Genomic DNA, 16,764 nt, shown 5'->3' with positions numbered 1-16,764 from the left:
AAAGGGAGATGACTAACTCCGCCAGCGCGAAAGCGAACATTTCCGATTCGCTTTTTTCTACAACGGTGTGTAGACCATGGAAAACTACTAGTTCTCTTCCCTGTTTGTTCATTCAGCATTTGCAAAGCAAGCTCTGCGTGGATTTCCGTTTGTTACTGAGTGAAAATAATTTCTCAAAACAAGGTTTCCCTATAGTACATAAAATGTAGTTGCAGTAAACAAATTATAGTTTTTAAATTTAACCCTAAGAAATTGTCTGAAAGTAAATACAAGGCAGTATTATACACTTGATGATTGCTGAATAAATGCCCATTACATTAAACTTAACATCTGTCCAACTTTTAACAGGACTCTTATGATTTGATTCTTTAAATAGAAGACATTTTCCCGGTCTCCCCGTGCAGAGTTGGTACAAATGGATTCTATGTCTTGTTGGAACAACTGCGCCCCCCAATTTACACACACAGCCAAATCTGAATGTGTAGGTTTGTAACTCTTGCTGACCTATAGGGCCAAACCTGTGCTTACCTTGCAGGAAAACAGAAGAAAAATGAACACAGGGCCAGTAACAGTGAAATAAAACTTGTAACAGAATCCATAAAAGTCCATGCTCCCTTGGGTTCTTTTCATATTAGAACCACCAAGTGTTTGCCCTCCAATGAGTCTGAACGTAAATGACCTTAAGAGGTCTCATCAAGGAAGAATGAATGTCATAAGGAAAAGCATGTTCAGTTAGAATATGTGCTTTCGATCGCACTGCATAAATAAAGTTAACGTGGAAAGGATTTAGGTTCCAAACTTCAAAATTTAAAACTACCTGTAAGTTTTACCCTCCGGGTGAAGATGGGAACGTGGAGAAGGCCATCTGCTCTCCAGCATCCAAACGATCTGATCTAATTTCTAGAGGCGTGAGATACATTGCTCTCGTAAAGGCGAATCTTCAAGCCTGTGGTTTTCAGCCTGTTCCCCCACAGTGGAAATCCAGCCGATGTTCACAGCCTGACAGGCCAACACAGGCATTCCTGCCACACCAACAGGACACCCCATCACACTCTCCATCCTCCTCAAGGGAACACTGCACAATGCAAAGTGAGAGTGATACTATCGCAGGAATAAACCTGACACCTGCTCGAAGCCTACAGGAAAAGGGCAACACTCACAAACATAAGGCCCATCGTAACAAATTGAGCAAGACCCTTCACCAATACTGTTTGCTGTACAAGTCCTGTTAGTTTCACTTGTAAATATGGTTGAGAGGACGTCACATTTTATAAGCTGCCAAACCCCAAATGAACTATCGCTTTTTTCAGGCTCAAGGGACAACCAGCGAATAAAGGGAGAGCAGACAGGCTCCCTGGAAATGACAGTCCACAGACGAGGGATGGACGTGGAGTAGGTGACTTGCCTGGGTCTGTAGGAGGCAGCGCACTCCTTCTAAAAAATGAATCAAAAATCACCCACTGGAAATTACATTCCTTGGATATCCTTTCTTGGAATATATACAGTGATTTTTATATTTACTTACTTATCTGTTAGTCCTAACTCCCTTGTGAGGTATAAACGGATTTCAAGGACGGAAATGGACGAGCTCACTACCACGACCAGGCTGAGGGTTTATAGTTGTCGGCATCTCAAGTAAGCCTCATTTCAAAGTTCAGATGCTTTAAAAAGGTTCCATTCTGTTACTTGACACAGGGCAGAGTCAGTAAGCAGTTTGTTCTAAGGAAGTACGGCATCCAAGGGAAAGCATAATGTGCAAAGGTTTACGGGAATGACTCCTAGGCGAAGGTCCTTATTTCTGGACTACAGCAAGGCATCTTATTATCCACTCCTTCCATTCCTTAAAGGCTTCCACAGGCTTTGGCAAAGTCACGTGATCCTCCCGACTGCGCTCCCTGTGGACTCCAGGGCTGTCGGCGGACTCATCGTCAATCCACCTCACCAGCGCCTTGAGAAACAAAATCCAGATCCACACGTTCATAAATCAGGGCAAAATAATTTGAGGCAGGAGGAACGCGCTGACTTCTAAATCACATTATCTCAATCAGTGGCTCCTATAAGCCCCGTAAGATGTTCCGTCTGATAAAGACGTTTGTGAGTGTGGAACACACACCGCGTGAAGGAGCAGTGGCCAAAAATACACAGACTACGACTACAGATGGCGGTCAGACGTGTGCGCGGGAGAAGAGATGAAAGAGAAACACGCATCCTCACAGGTTTTTCTGGATGGGAGGATTATGCTTTTCTTTTCTTTTTTAAAGATTTTACTTATTTATTTGACAGAGAGAGTTCACAAGTAGGCAGAGAGACAGGCAGAGAGAGAGAGGAGGAAGCAGGCTCCCTGCTGAGCCGAGAGCACGATGCGGGACTCAATCCCAGGACCCTGAGATCACGACCCGAGCCGAAGGCAGCGGCTTAACCCACTGAGCCACCCTGAGCCACCTAGGTGCCCGGATTATGCTTTTCTCAACGTGCCAAATGTTCCCTAGGGCACTGGGCAAGTGCTTTCGAGCTGATGTGCAAGTGGTCCCCGTGTGAGTGTGCACAAAGGTACAGGCAGACACCACACGTACGTAAAGATCGCTGCGTGAGCAGTCACACCCACAAGGAGCTATGTGATGGGTTACAGATGCATCTGTGGGTTGGCCTGGATGCACGGACATGCACACAAGTACCGAGATTACGTCCTCTCCCTCTTCCTCCTTCAAGAAACTCATCCTTTCCTGTGCGTGAACAGCATACCCCTGTCTCATAGGTGGGAAGATAAAGCATCTCCACATGTACTTATGGTTTTAAAAAAAATGAACTCTGCCACGCACATCAGCATTCAGCCTGTTCTTCCAAGTCAAGTTCTCTGGCACTTAGCGAAGGGGGCTACATACTCCCCCACAGTTTCTCACTGAGCCGCAAGTGCAAGGCGCTCAGAGGCAAGGCAGTTTTAAGAGGAGATTTCTTTGTGTGTTTTTCTTTTTTTTCAAACCACAGCTTCCTGCTTATCTTTGCACTAATTTCCTCTGATAAATTATAGCTCCACAGAAGGGCCTAATAGAAAATGGCAGTTTGCTAGTTAGATAACCACTTCCCTTCTTCCTTTTTCTTCCCCTCGTTTACCTGGTATCTGTCTATGATGTTGAAGCCCACAGCACACTGCAGCTTGCGTAAACAGATGGGGCAAAGGTTGAGGGGGCGCCGGTCAGCTTCCTCCAAGTGGTTGGAGCCTTGCATGAGGCATGCAAGCCACTGGCAGTGCCGGAGTCCAAATATGTGTCCAATCTCATGGGTTAAAGTCTGCAAGACACGCACAGCAAGGTCTGGTAGCGCCACCCTCAGCACAGAGTTACACCTGCCTTCTTTTCCTTGCTTTTCAAAGAAGCGAAGTTACAGAGATCAACTCCCTTACTGTCCTCACCAAAACTTATTCGGCCCAAAGACTTAATCCTTCATTTCCCTAAGTGTCTTACCGCCTTCCTCCCTACACTTCATTACTTCCCCTGGAGCAGGGTTTCTCAGCCTTGATACAGCTGACGTGCTGGGTGGGATCATTCTTTGCATAAGCACAGTGGGGATGGGGGAAGGACACAGCTGTCCCATGCATTATAGGATGCTTAGCTCCGCCCCCAGCCTCTACCCACTAGACACCGGTAACCCCCACTGTCCAAATGCAACAACCGGAAATGTCTCTAGACACCACCAGAAGTCCCCGGGTGGGACAACTCACCCCTGGGTTACAGCCACTGCACTAGACCAGTGGCACGCTTGTTACCCATTTAGATTCTGGACCCTTCCCCCACAGATGCTGAGTCAGCAGGTTAGGGAGGAAGGGCGCTCAATCTGCACCAGGGGAGGCTGACATGGGGCACATACTCTGAAAACACTATAGCCCTCAGTGTCTAAGCACAACTTCCCAGCTGCAGGAAAAGCCTATGTTTCTGGCTACGGAGATGGTGGGGGAGGGAATCAGGAGGCGGCTTCCCGAAGAGCAGGGCTTGGGTCAGGAGCTGTCAGTAGAACTAACCGTGGGAGAAGGTTGCTTTGGGCCAAAAAAAAGCCATTCTCACGATGCCTGAGAGCAGCGGCCCCCAAGAACAGCTTGACTGGGTGGCCACCACAGCCTCAAAGAGTCAGTTACCTTACTCATAGCAGAATTCTGCAATGAAACTAGTGGCGAGGATGTGCAGACAGCCAAGGCTGCGCGTCACCAAAAGGACAAAAAGCCAGCATGGATACTGTAAATCTCAGTATTAAGGTATCCATTTTAATTGTTTTATTGACGACTTCAAACAATATCCATCAAAAGTATGCAAGCTGATATAAACTCATTTATAATTAGGACCTGAAGGGCTGTTTATACACAATTTAGATAATTAAGAGCTTTTTAAAAAATACCGTTGGGTTTTTTTTTTTTTTTTTTTTTTTTGTAAATGACTCACCTTACAGGAACGAAGCAGCAAAATACTGGTCACTTCGGGGATGTAATAGTTATCAAAAATGGAATAGTCACTTGAAGATACTCTCTGTAGCTTGTTCACTTTGCCTTCATAGTGTGAGCTATAAAAATCACTGCCGTACCTGGCAAAGCTGAATATCCCCACACCTAGAAGAGGAGGACAAGCAACAACAGAATGGGAGTAAGATTCCTGGATGAAAAACCAACAAAGAGAGCCCATTTGGGCATCTAGTCCCTAGGTACAAATCTGTGCTACTGCGTTCACAGTCTAATATGCTTATAGTTTGCCAAGACAAAGGAGAACTTTTGCCCCAGATTTCCCTATCTAGCTCTTCTGCTAGCCACATTGCCCTGCCCTGTAAGATTCAATGGTCTTGAGATCAAATTCTTGAGAAATGGAAAATTCCAGAATTTTTTCCCCTCTAAGATTAGTCTTTTTTCTCAAAGAGTAGTCCAAATCAAGGACTCCAACAGGAGCAAGGAAAAATGGTGACACACACACACCACACAGCCATGACTTTACTCTTTAGGAGCACAACAACCAGATCTCTAGGTCCTACAGGTCAGCGAGGGTCCCTGCACTGCCCTGAGGCTTGGAGACCATGGTGGAGACCGTGCCCTCACACAGAACCTCCTCCCACCTCCCCCTTCTCACTCAGAGCGTGACTTTATGTGGCTGCCATCGTGTGACCAGAATAAACACTCCTGTAATGACTTCCTGTCACACGGAAGCTTCTGCGCACAGAGAGGACAGGGTTTGCTGCACAACGCATTCTAAAGGGCACGGTTTTATAAGGTGACTTGTTTACATTATCACTTTAATTTATGCCTCTTCCCGTTGTGATTTAAAATAAGGCATTTTAGAAAAAGGCTTTTTTTGTTGTTGTTAAAGAAATGAATTCATAGTAAGTTTGTCCAATCCAACTTGATCCGAAGAGAATGCTCCTCACCCCACCCCTCCAGGTGTCGCCTGATATTTGATATTTAGAGGGAGAGAGAGAGAACATTTTGAAAGTTAAGGAAAACCCAAGTCTCCTCCTGTCACAGTTGACCTCCTCTATCCTCTAGACAACCAAGTGTGGGCATATTTCACTACAATACCTTTACCAAGAACATTTTCTCCTTCTAATAAACTTACGGATGTAAGATTATTTTCTTTGGTAATTAAGAATTTCTCCATTTTGAAAACCCCCATCTTTGGGGGTTTCTTATAGTAAGGGGGTCACTTATAGTAAGATACTATCTCACTGCCCAACAGATCAGCGCTGCTAGCTTATACCTTCTTTCAGGCCATGCACTATTTAAAAAACTTACTAAAAGGGGCACCTAGGTAGCTCAGTGGGTAAGCCTCTGCCTTTAGCTCGGGTCATGATCTCAGGGTCCTGGGATAGAGCCCCTGCATTGGGCTCTCTGCTCAGTGGGGAGCCTGTTTCCTTCTCTCTCTCTGCCTACCTGTCAAATAAATAAAATCTTAAAAAAAAAAAAAAAACTTACTAAAAAAGGAGGGGAGGGCCTTAAAGTAGAAACATTTTAGGAGAATGCCCCCTGACCACCTCAAACGCTGTAAGATAAATTAGCTAGCAATGTCTAGGTAAAATTTGTTAAACTTTTTTTATGTTTCCATCACTGTCAGGTTAATTATAAAAGGGGAGAGAAAAATTCAGCTCATAAAAGTTTATTTCTGATAGGGGTACCTGGGTGGCTCAGTCAGTTAAGCATCTAAACCCTGGGTTCAGGTCATCTCAGGGTCCTGGGATGGAGTCCCGGACTCTCCCCAGTCCCCACGTGGAGCCCCCTGCTGAGTGGGGAGTCTGCGTCTCTCTCTGTCCCTCTACCCCCAGCTTGAGCTCTTCCTAATAAATAAATAAAATCTTCTTTTTAAAAAAAAGTTTATTTCTGATAGAAAGATAGCTCTTAAAAAATCAGAAAGACAGCAGTGACCAGAGTCTCCAAGAGGGGGTTGGGGACACTCTAGGAATGTAAATGAAGTCACCAATGAAGGAGCAGGGGGTAGAAGAGACTCTGTGGTGCCCTGGGCTCCCACCTCTAAAGAATGTGTCAGAAAAGGAAATGCCTAATAGAAAAAAAAATTTGTTAAAGAAAGCCCCCCCCCCCCAACAAGCCCCAAGGCTGATGTGACACCTGGACAGTCAAACTGGTACTCTGAAAGCACAATCCTGGGTACCTACTCCCCAGCCCCAGAGCGCTAATGGACCACCACTGCCCTCAGTGCACTGGACTCCCCTTCAAACCTGTCAGATCCTAGTGGACGAGGGTAGAGAAATTACAGCACAAACAGACAGGTGGGGAGAAAAGGAGTGGAGAGAACGCAAAAAGAATGAAATACAATAATGCAAAAATGGGATCCTTTCTACCCAGAAAAGGATACTTCCAGATTCTTTTCTACCCTCAGTATTACAGTGCAGAATTCCCAGTGAGTCAAGTTTACTATATCTCAAATTGAACACTGAAGTTGACTTTACGGAAGTAAAATAATGTCACGAGTCACAGAGTAAGAACGTTGCACACTTGTAAATCAGCCTCTGGTCACTCTAGCTATGCAAGAGAGCTACAAAAAGAACTGAAAAGCAGCAGGATTTTCACTTGTGTTAACGATAGTACAAACATCCTTAACATGTTTAATTCACCTCGTCCCTGAATTACTGACATTTACCATCTGTTGTGCAGAATATCTATATGGATGCTAGGTATATGTGTACACTTTTTATGTATCAGCACAGGTAAACTATCCCAAAAGGACTCTCTAAAATAGGTATCATTGAGATGCCTGGGTGGCTCAGTCGGTTAAGCCGCTGCCTTCGGCTCAGATCGTGATCCCAGGGTCCTGGGATTGAGTCCCACACAGGCTCCTTCCTCGGCAGGGAACCTGCTTCTCTCTCTGCCTCTGCCTGCCACTCTGCCTGCTTGTGCACTCTCTCTCTCTGACAAATAAATAAATTAAATCTTTTAAAAAATAAAAAATAAAATAGGTATCATTGGCCTCAGGGTCATGTAGGTAGTGCATGGCTCATGGATCCTCAGAATCCAACCACAGCATACTACTTCCTGAGCATAGCACCGTACACCAGAAATAACAGTCTGAAGTATTAAAACAATAATTGGTTGGACTTTCTTCCCTTTATCAACAGGTTCAAATAACTCTCAAGGTGAAGAAACTTCTACCAAAAATGTCAAAAAGGAATACCATCTGTCAAAGAGGCCTGTCCAAAGACAAAATTCCAGGAGTCTCGTGGGTAAAGATCAATCATTGTTATTCCCACAATACAGAAGGCATCTCTAGGTTTCTTCTTTTTTAAGAACCTCAGGATATGCCCTATTTGAAAAAAAAAAAAAATCCATGTGAGATATATATATATATATATATTCATCCGTACATGTATCTAATAGTTCCTTTCCTCAATTCAAATTGTAAAGTTGTTTAATTCACCTGCATGAATTTGTAGGTTTTGTGTGTTATCATTGACTCTAAAGGAACACCTCGTGACAGAGACAGGAACCGGTTCTAGGAGTTTTACTGTCAAGCCATAGAAAAATGCTTCACAGTAACCTTTCAGCCACTTAATATATTCTTCACTGATAATTCTGGTGTTTCCCAGAGACCCTAGAAGACAGAAAAAATGCAAGACAGACCTGAGAATGATTCAACATTCAGCCTCTCAAGTCTGTAATCAGAAATCTGAAGTTAGAGGCAAACTAACTCTAGATTTTCAATAAACCTTTATCACTCGTTGATGTGAACATGAATTACAAAGAAACGAAATGTCCCTTTTTAAGGCGATTTGGGACAAGGGTTCCACCACTGTAATGAATGTCAAAAAATGATCATAAAACTGCCCACTTGAATGAGATCAGCAGCCCAGGCTATCCCTGGCAGCAGGCCCACTGCAAACCAACCCCAATCCAGCACGTTACCAATGTATACCAATGCACTGTATATAAATACTGCGTTTCTCTGGAGACGGTGCTTTTCTGGAAGGATCACTGAAAAACTCTTCGAAGTCTTGGGGAGCCTCCGGATGGGAGATGATCCAGTCTGATTCTGAATGCAGGGTAATGGGTCCAAACAGATCATTGTCTGGCTTGAAGGCTTTGTTCAGCAAACGCCGTTCGCCAGCGTCTAACTTCTCATACTGTGACACGAGCGCTGGGTTCTTTGAGATGAGAGCTGTTTTTAGAGTCTGTTCAGAGTGCTGTACTGTTTGCATCTACCAGGAAAACACAAGCAATCAGACAGACAATGCATATCCACTCCGGTGACTTGAATCTGCCTATCCTCCACATACATCTCTCATTTCTCCCTAGAATGGAAAAATTGGTTTTTTGTTTGTTTGTTTGCTTGTTACTATTATTCGCACCAAACACCCCATTTTCTTCCCCATTTCCAATCCATTTCTTGGGGAGAGTAGCTGAAAAGGTGAAAAGAAAAATCACGAAGTTGATTCCTCCTTCTCTTACGGAACCTGCTCCCGTTACAAAAACCATAAGAGAATAAAGAGGATGACCTGATTCCCTATTTCCTTCTGTCCCTGGGGTAACAATATTATGAATTGACTCATTAGGGCCGCATGAAAAATACTCATCTTTTCCAAGGTGACTCAAAGATGTTCCAGACCACACAAAAAGAGAACTGATGTAAGTCCTGCCATTTCTGTAACTTAACTGCAGGCTGGTAATAGACCTCGGCCACTGAAGTTTATTGCCTCCAAGTCATGTCACCCTGGGGAGGACATCAGGTGACTAACCAAAAGCCAGACTCACAATGACAGGTTTCTTCCATTCACACCGTGTTCCTCTGTAGAGCTGTCATCCTTCCTTCTGAATGCGTCAAACAGCTGTTCCGCCACGAGGCTTTTTGAGTTAGAAAAGGGGAAAAAAAAATTGTGGACTCACTCTCTGGAACCCATCATATTTCCTAATTCTCTAGATTTTGTTTTTTCCAGTTTAATAATTGACAATTGATGGGGAAATTCAAGCTAAGGTAATGTCTGTTCGTTCTCATTGGACATCAGAATCCTGGGGTTCCAGAGCGAGGGCGAAATTCCCAAACGGAGGTCACTGCTGTCAGAGCTCGGATGTGTGTATAAAATCGTCCTCAGGGCTCCCCAACCGGGCTGACCTTTCGCGTCTCCTACGGGACAAAACAGCAACCAAATGTGCCCTCCTGCAGGCCACCTACCTTTAGGGAGGTAGGCTCCCATCGAAGATTTTGCCTTACCAGGACGGGCATGCCTGGGCCTGGCCGGGGAAGTGCTGTGCGGGGTGCCTTCACCCTAATGGTACAAAGGCAGTGTGAGAGGTTGGCCACGCTGGGTGGAAGCGCGGGAGGCAGGAGAGGCTCGCTCCTGCGGGCTGGAGGCCTGCCGCGCTAAAACCAGCACATCCTGGGCAAACCTCACAAGTTGGCCGCCCCCGCCGGTTGCTATAGCAACCCGCACCTTGGCCCGGGGCCCGTGCAACCGCGACCCGGTCCCTGGTTGGGGTGGGGTGGGGATCCCCCGGGGAGCCTCGCTTCGTCTTTCCGCCCGGAGGAAGCCTCCTCAAAGGGCCTTGCTCTCCGGAGACGCCCCCGTCCCCCGCTGTCCTCCCCTGCTCCCGCCGCGGCGGCCCCGCCCCAATCCTCACCCCTCCCCACCGACCGCGACCGTCCCCATCCCTCCACAACCGAGCCTCCCAGCCCGGGAGGCCACGGCCCGGATCTGACGGCTCCACAACACTGCCCTCACCCCGCCGGCCCTGGACACCGCCCCGCTTCCTGCGGCCGCCTCTGCGCGCCCGGGCGTCGCGCCCCGCGCCGGACCGCGCGCCCTCCCCTGCCCCGCGCCGGCGCAACGCCACGCCCCATCGCGCCGCGCCGCCGCTCCGTCGCGCCCCGCCCCGCCCCTTCGCGCGAGCCACGCCCCTTCACGCGCGCCACGCCCCCTCGTGCGCGGCTCTCCAGCAGGCTCGGAGCCCTAGTGGTGGGTCCGCCGTCGGGGTCCTGGCCGCCGTGAGCCGGGAGCGAGGCGTCGAAGTCGGTCCCCACGGTCCCTTTCCGCCCCCCCTCCCCCGGGGCTGCGCCGGCCTCGCGGGGGACCGCGGGTTTGAGGAGCGCCCTCGGCGTGACTGATGTCACCAGGCGGCTCCAAAATAAGTCAGCCGCGGCCGCAGCTTGACGTACGGCCCGGGCGCGCGCCCCGGTGCCGTCCCCGCTCGGACTTTCCCTTCGGCGGCGGCGGCGCCTGCAGCGGCCCGGGCGCGGCCGCAACCGCGAAGCGCAGGTGGAGCGCGCGCCGGCGGGCTGCGCGGAGGCGGGGGCCCGGCCTGGAGACGCCCGCGGGGTTTCCCTCTGTGCGCCCGGGGATGCGTCCCTCTGTGCCTCCCGGCTGTGCGGGAGCGGAGGAGAGAAGCAGGACGGGCGCGGGCGGGCGTTAGGGCTGAGCGAGCTGTGTGGCCTTGGCGAGGCCGGTTACCCTCTCTGGGCCTCTCGGTTCTCCCGTGGAAGATGAGAGGAGCCAGCTCTGACCCCCGGAGCCCCTCAGCACTGGGAAGTTGTGTCTGAAAGCAGAGGACCCCCCACCCCCACCCCCGGCCCACCGCTCGACGTCCCGGTGCCCAGCAGACGTTAGGACGGAGTAGTGGGTCAGGCTGGGGCAGGCCCCCTCGTACTGCCGAGGACAGATCCCGACCTGATCGCCATCCCCGCTCCCTGCAGGGGTGTGGGCCTCCAGCAGCCCCGCCAGACAAGCCCCCCCACCGCTCGCGCCCTCCTTCCTTCCCAGCTCAGGTCATTCTTGCCCCATGCTCTCTGGACTCCGTTGGACTCAGCAGCTTCCCACAAAAGAACCCTCCCAAAACCCCGAGTCCAGTGTAAACCTGTTCCTTCACACCACCCGCTTCCCCCCCCCCCCAAAGTTCTCTTCCCAAGACCTCACCTTAAGGGACACTCAGCTTTCTTCCCTGCACATCACTTCTTCCCTCCCAGCGGTCACTCAGAAATACTCCCGAGCCCCAGTTTCATTTCCAAGCCGTTGTCCTACTGTGACCCAGCAGCCTCTATGCTTTTGAAGCTCAGACCCTTTTACCATTCTCTGATTTTTCTTCATCCTAATGGGCCTTCTCACTCCCCAGGAAGGACAGACAACGCGTTTTCTTGACGACTTCAGCCCGGTCTGATGGTTACCTTCTCCTGCCTTAACCCCATGTTGTCTCTCCTTAGAGGACTAATGTGAGAAATGTTTTGTCTTTTCAACTCCAGTGATCACCTCCGTCTCTAGTTTGTTTACTCCCCATGGATCTTGAAATCTCCAAAGTCATTCTTTGACCTCAGTGCCCGTTTCCACCCTTACCTGAACCCAGTGTTCAGTGAAATCCATATCCATCCATATCATGCCTGGTCCCCAAATTTAAACCGAAAACATCAATGCATCAGCCTCGCTGTGTCTGAGATGCTTCTTGGCTTTCTGGGACGATTTGCCTTTTGACTGAATGCCTGTCTCCAGACATCCCGAGAGTCAGTCAGTGTAGTGCAAGGGCTAAGATGATGGTTTGGGCTTAAACCTTGGAACCCGTTGTTCATTAGCATGTGGCCAGCATCCATTTTTTAAGACTTATGCATCTCTTCCTGGTTTGTACAGAGGAGATAAAAGCAGCACAGACCTCCTGTGGTTTTTAGGGATCAAATGAGTTACTTTGGACCTTTTACCTTTTCATCCAGTGGCCTTCTGGCGCCCCGAGAAGCTTCATTGAGCTCAGTGTTTAACTCTTCCGTAGAGCGTTCCCTAACCCCACCTCCTGCAACACAAAATTCCCTCCTCTGCAATGATCACTACCTTGTGCATACTGCTAGGTTTGTCCTTACTGCAATGATCATAACTTATTTCCTCAATGTCTCCCTAAACTGTGAGGTGCTTAAGGACAAAGACGTTCATTCAAGGTTATCTGGAACATAAAAGTTATTCATTGGCTTCTCATTCAACTCATGTATTCATTAACTAGAGTTTTTTGTTTTTTCATTTAAACTAAATTCACTTTATGGTTGCCCCCGAGTTTTAGAAGGATACGTTATTTCTGTATAGTGTCAACGTATTTAATGCTTATTGTTTAAAAAATTGAGTACCCCATGTTCATTAAGCTTTATTTTTAGAATAAAAGAATATATATATATGTAAGGTACATTTATATATAATTTTTCTCTGAACGATTTGTAAGTTGCAGACATGATGTCTCATTACTCCTAAATACCTTAGCATATATTTTCCAAAACCAAGTAGACTTTCATAAATAACCACAGTACAATTAAAACATACCAGTATGAACTCATGTGATAATTGTACCTCTTCACCCTGTCCCACAACCACTTCCCTACAGCTTCTGAATTTTACTCACTGAGATTCCATTAGAGATCCATTCAGATTAGCAACCAATCTATCGTTCATTTTCCTAGTTCTTGGACTTTCTTTAAAAATTACTAAATATATTGGGACGCCTGGGTGGCTCAGTTGGTTAAGCAGCTGCCTTCGGCTCAGGTCATGATCCCAGCGTCCTGGGATCGAGTCCCATATCGGGCTCCTTGCTCCGCAGGGAGCCTGCTTCTCTGTCTGACTCTGCCTTCCACTCTGTCTGCCTGTGCTCGCTCTCGCTTGCTCTCTCTGACAAATAAATAAAATCTTAAAAAAAAAATTACTAAATATATGAAAGTATTCCAAGTACATTTTTAAAAGCCAAATCATACTGAAAGGGTTGTCATGAAAAGTAACAGCCTCACCCCACAGACCAACTTCCATGAGGCTCTCAGGTGTTCTCCCTAGTATTTTTGTCCATTTCTGAACGGGATGTATATAATGAGATTTCTTGCTCTGGTGGTTTAAGGTGGTATCTATTGATTTGCTGCCGTGATATATGGGGGTCGAACTCTCCTTTGTATTCTCACACTGCCCATCTCCCGTTCCCCACCCATGTAGTTGTATCAGGACTTTGGACTGACTCTGTAGTCAGCGCTTCTATTATGATAATTACTCATTGTTGGCTGCAGAGCCCAGCAGTGTACTAGGACCGGGCTTTCTTCCTTTTCTTTTTAAAAATGTTTTATTTATTTATTGGGGGAATGGAGGGAAGGAGCGGAGGGAGAGGGACGAGCAGACTCTGTGCCGAGTGAGGAGCCCGATGCGGGGATTGATCCATGACCCTAAGATCCTGACCTGAGCCAAAATCAAGAGTTGGACGCTTAATGGACTAAGCCACCCAGGGGCCCCCGTGCTCTCTTTCTTGTAGAACTCTTTATTTTCACCTGGAGTTAATCATCATTTCATTTCTGTTATTGGATTGGTTTTCTTTTTAAATTATGAAAAATCCATTTACCAAGTTTCTTGGGCCTCCTCTAATTCTTTGTAATTAAAAAAAAATGCTTCATCATCTCTGTTGTCAATATTTTCTGCATAGCCTAAGCACATCCGTTGTTTGTTTGTTTTCTGGGAGCTGTTTTTCTGCAGCTCTCCATTCCCTGTTCCCGTCTGAACCATCCCTCTCTGGGCTTGCTCTGCAGCTCTCGGCCTGGGACTGTGGCTGTACTCTGCTCTGTTGGATCCTTTCTCTTAAATTCTGTGTCTTCCTCCTTCTTGGTTTACTCCTCTCGTTGTAGTAGCACATGCCTTAGATCCTTTGGGAATAAAGTTACATAGAAATAAATATTTTGAAATCTTGCCTATCTAGAAATGCTTCTAGTCTACCCTCGTACTTGCCTGAGAGTTTCGCTGGACGGGTATGGAATTTTAGGTTGAAAATCATCTTGCCTCAGCACTTGGAAGGGTTTGTTCCATTTTTGTCTGACACTCAATGATTTCGATTTCTAAACCTTAGGTTACTTGCTTTTTTAAAGGAGGACCTTGGAGTCTTCCCTTTTTTCCTTAGAGCCCTGAAGAACTCTATGGTTTTTAAGTATATACAATTTTTTCTTTTCTGTAACTATTTATTATAAAAGCATTTTGGATGAATAGTATGGAACAAGGACAGTCAATTTCTCTACTTAGAAGATGTGCAGGGTATAAGAGGCCCACGGAGAATTTTCTCCTAATAAGGTAAAGATGACTCAAGGATGGTTGAAGTTTTTAAGACTCTGGTTCTCCTTATACCTTTGGTGTCGTTCTCCAGAAGTTCCAAATAAAAAACTGAGAGCCTGGGAATTTTCTAGGTCCTGTCTTTGTTGGATGGTCTTGAACGACAGTTTCTGTCTCTTTAACAGTGGAGCCTGCTGAGAAAAATGTATTCTACCTTTTCAGTTGATTTCTTTTTCTTTTTTAAAAACATTTAAAAAATATATTTGTATCCGTAATCTCTACACCCAAAATGGGGCTTGAACTCACGACCCTGAGCTCCAGAGTCACATGCTCTTCTGATGGAGCCAGCCAGGTGCCGCTGTATGTTTTTTAAAAGACGTAAACTGGTCTGAGCTCTTTCCTCCCTCATTCATGTTCTTGCCCGCTTAGTGGGCTCTTCAGTCTTGAGTCTCTTATCCTTCCGTTCTGCAGAATTTCTTTCTTTCCTTATTTTCTGGATGCGGGACTTCAGGATGGGCGCTCTCCTTTTCTTATCTTCAGTATTTTCCTGTCCATCTTTTTGTACTGTTTTCTTCTAGTCTTTTCTTTTGAGCTTTTCCCCCTGCGAACATCCTATTCTTTAATAGCCAAACGCGCTCTCTTGTTCTGAGTGTTTATTTTGCACCTTTTCCCATTTAATGGGTAAAATGTCTTCTCTTGTCTCTCTATGGCTATGAACTATGCTACTTTTGAAGTTGAGTTCTGCTGTTTCCTCTGTTTGGGTCTTTTTCTTTCATGTTAGAACTTTCCACAAACATCTGATGATCCTTTTGCTATCTGTTAAGCTTTCATCATGAGGCACACAAAGCTGGTTGATGGTTTTGTGTACATGAAAGCAGATTATCCACTGGGGGTTCTCCAGGGTGAGCTGGCAGACAACCAGCCGATTCACTGAGGGGAGATTCCCCAGTCTCTGAACCTGTGACCTGACATTTTTTCAAAAAAAAAAAAAAAAAAAAAGGATTGTTTCCTAACTGTCTGCCAATATTCTGGAAACAGGGCAAGCGTCCCACTCATTAGTGTGCAGTTTCTAAATCCTTAACCCCTTTGTTTTCATCCTTTATAACTTACTGCCCACAAGGATTCTCAAGTGTCACGAGAATACGTTAAGAGGGTTTCAGTCATTTACCCACTAGTATGAATTCATACTTGCTCAGTTTACTTTTCCCCTAGTCCTCAGCTGGTATCAGCTGCTCTGGGGAAATGGAAGTCTGACTGGTCAGGGAGTGGAACCCAGTAAGTAATTGAGGGTCACAGGGTTGCAGATAAGGCAGATTGGGGAGGGTCCTACGATCTGGGTGATTTAGGCACTGGGACCTGGATGCTCCTGGGACGTAAGAAGATGGAAAAGAAAATTCACTTACATTTAAATTCTGCTGAGCCAGAGCTATACCCGGAAAGCAAGAGCTGACTTGATGTCTCCCACCCGCCCTGCGGACAACCCTCCCAAGACCCCAAGCGCCCCGGGGCCATAAGAGAGAGAGAGGACTCAGAACAGCTGGTATTAGCCAAGGATGAGAGAGAGAGAAAGAGAGAGAGAGAAAGAACTGTGCAAGGGGAACCCGAGAGCCCAGCCACCCTGGCAAACATCAGTTTTAGGGAAAACGCAGTCTGTGTTCCAAACAACCAACTTATAAATGGTCTTTTGGACCAAGTCCTGCTTGCACACTGAGGCTCCATCTCCCGGTCACGGGGCAGCTAGGTGGTGCCAAGTCCGGGGAGGCCATTAGCAGAAAAGCTAAGAAAGAGATCTTGGAGTCCATTAGGTGAAGAGAGGATTTTTCTATCTTCTATTATTTATGACTTGTGACTTCAGTGACTTTCCGGGAACAAATAAAATGGTACAGTTCTGCTTCAACTTACTGGAGCAAGTAGATGCTTATCGTCAACCACATAGAAATTGTGAGGCGGTCTCGAAGGCTTTTGCTCCATGTGGCTTCTTTGCAGTCCTTTGATGTCTTGTCAGGCGAGTTACTTTCTGTGCCTCAGACAGTTTCCAAAAGCTACCACAATCTGTGTGTGCATGTGTCTGTCTGTGTACATACACACACACACACACACACACACACACACACTCGTCTTCCCTATATCTGTCTGGCTTGCTCAATGAAGGGAACCAAAGCCGACTTGAGTTTTTACTTTAGGAAATCAGCTCCCTAAAAAGGAGAACCCAGGATTGCAAGGATCTCTGGGAACACGGGAGCACAGAGGGTTGCTTGGATGGGA

The 16,764-nt window shown here is 46.8% G+C and overlaps 1 protein-coding gene across 9 annotated transcripts; it reads right to left on the bottom strand.

Annotated features, from left to right (window-relative positions):
• Positions 1-91: 91 nt before the first annotated feature.
• Positions 92-10,324, bottom strand: AMZ2 (archaelysin family metallopeptidase 2). Of its 9 annotated transcripts, none has more exons than XR_014305058.1 (10): positions 10,192-10,305; positions 9,645-9,738; positions 9,227-9,316; positions 8,391-8,673; positions 7,896-8,069; positions 7,653-7,781; positions 4,431-4,594; positions 3,112-3,288; positions 1,526-1,948; positions 92-1,075 (listed from the first exon to the last, which is right to left on the bottom strand). XR_014305058.1 is itself a non-coding variant. In XM_082708291.1 (9 exons), exons 4-9 carry the CDS (start codon positions 8,671-8,673, stop codon positions 1,793-1,795), a joined length of 1,083 nt encoding a protein of 360 aa, XP_082564417.1. In that variant the 5' UTR covers positions 9,227-9,316; positions 9,645-9,738; positions 10,192-10,324; the 3' UTR covers positions 1,601-1,792. The 9 variants fall into 9 exon arrangements, 5 of the variants coding, with proteins under 5 accessions (XP_082564417.1, XP_082564415.1, XP_082564418.1 ...); XR_014305060.1 differs by having other exon boundaries at positions 10,091-10,222; XR_014305061.1 differs by lacking the exon at positions 10,192-10,305 and adding an exon at positions 9,904-10,026.
• Between the last annotated feature and the right edge of the window lie 6,440 nt (positions 10,325-16,764).

Source organism: Mustela nivalis, assembly GCF_964662115.1.
Source record: "Mustela nivalis genome assembly, chromosome: 17".
NCBI classification, from domain to species: Eukaryota; Metazoa; Chordata; class Mammalia; order Carnivora; family Mustelidae; genus Mustela; species Mustela nivalis.
This window is presented reverse-complemented; position numbering and strand designations above follow the sequence as displayed.

Excerpts from the sequence above, each read along its gene's own strand:
- AMZ2 (XM_082708291.1), bottom strand. The coding sequence starts at position 8,673 with ATGCAAACAGTACAGCACTCTGAACAGACTCTAAAAACAGCTCTCATC. Across the intron at positions 7,782-7,895 it reads AAACCTACAAATTCATGCAG|GGCATATCCTGAGGTTCTTA; the intron begins GTGAATTAAACA and ends TTTTTCAAATAG. Across the intron at positions 1,949-3,111 it reads ACATCATAGACAGATACCAG|GCGCTGGTGAGGTGGATTGA; the intron begins GTAAACGAGGGG and ends TTGTTTCTCAAG.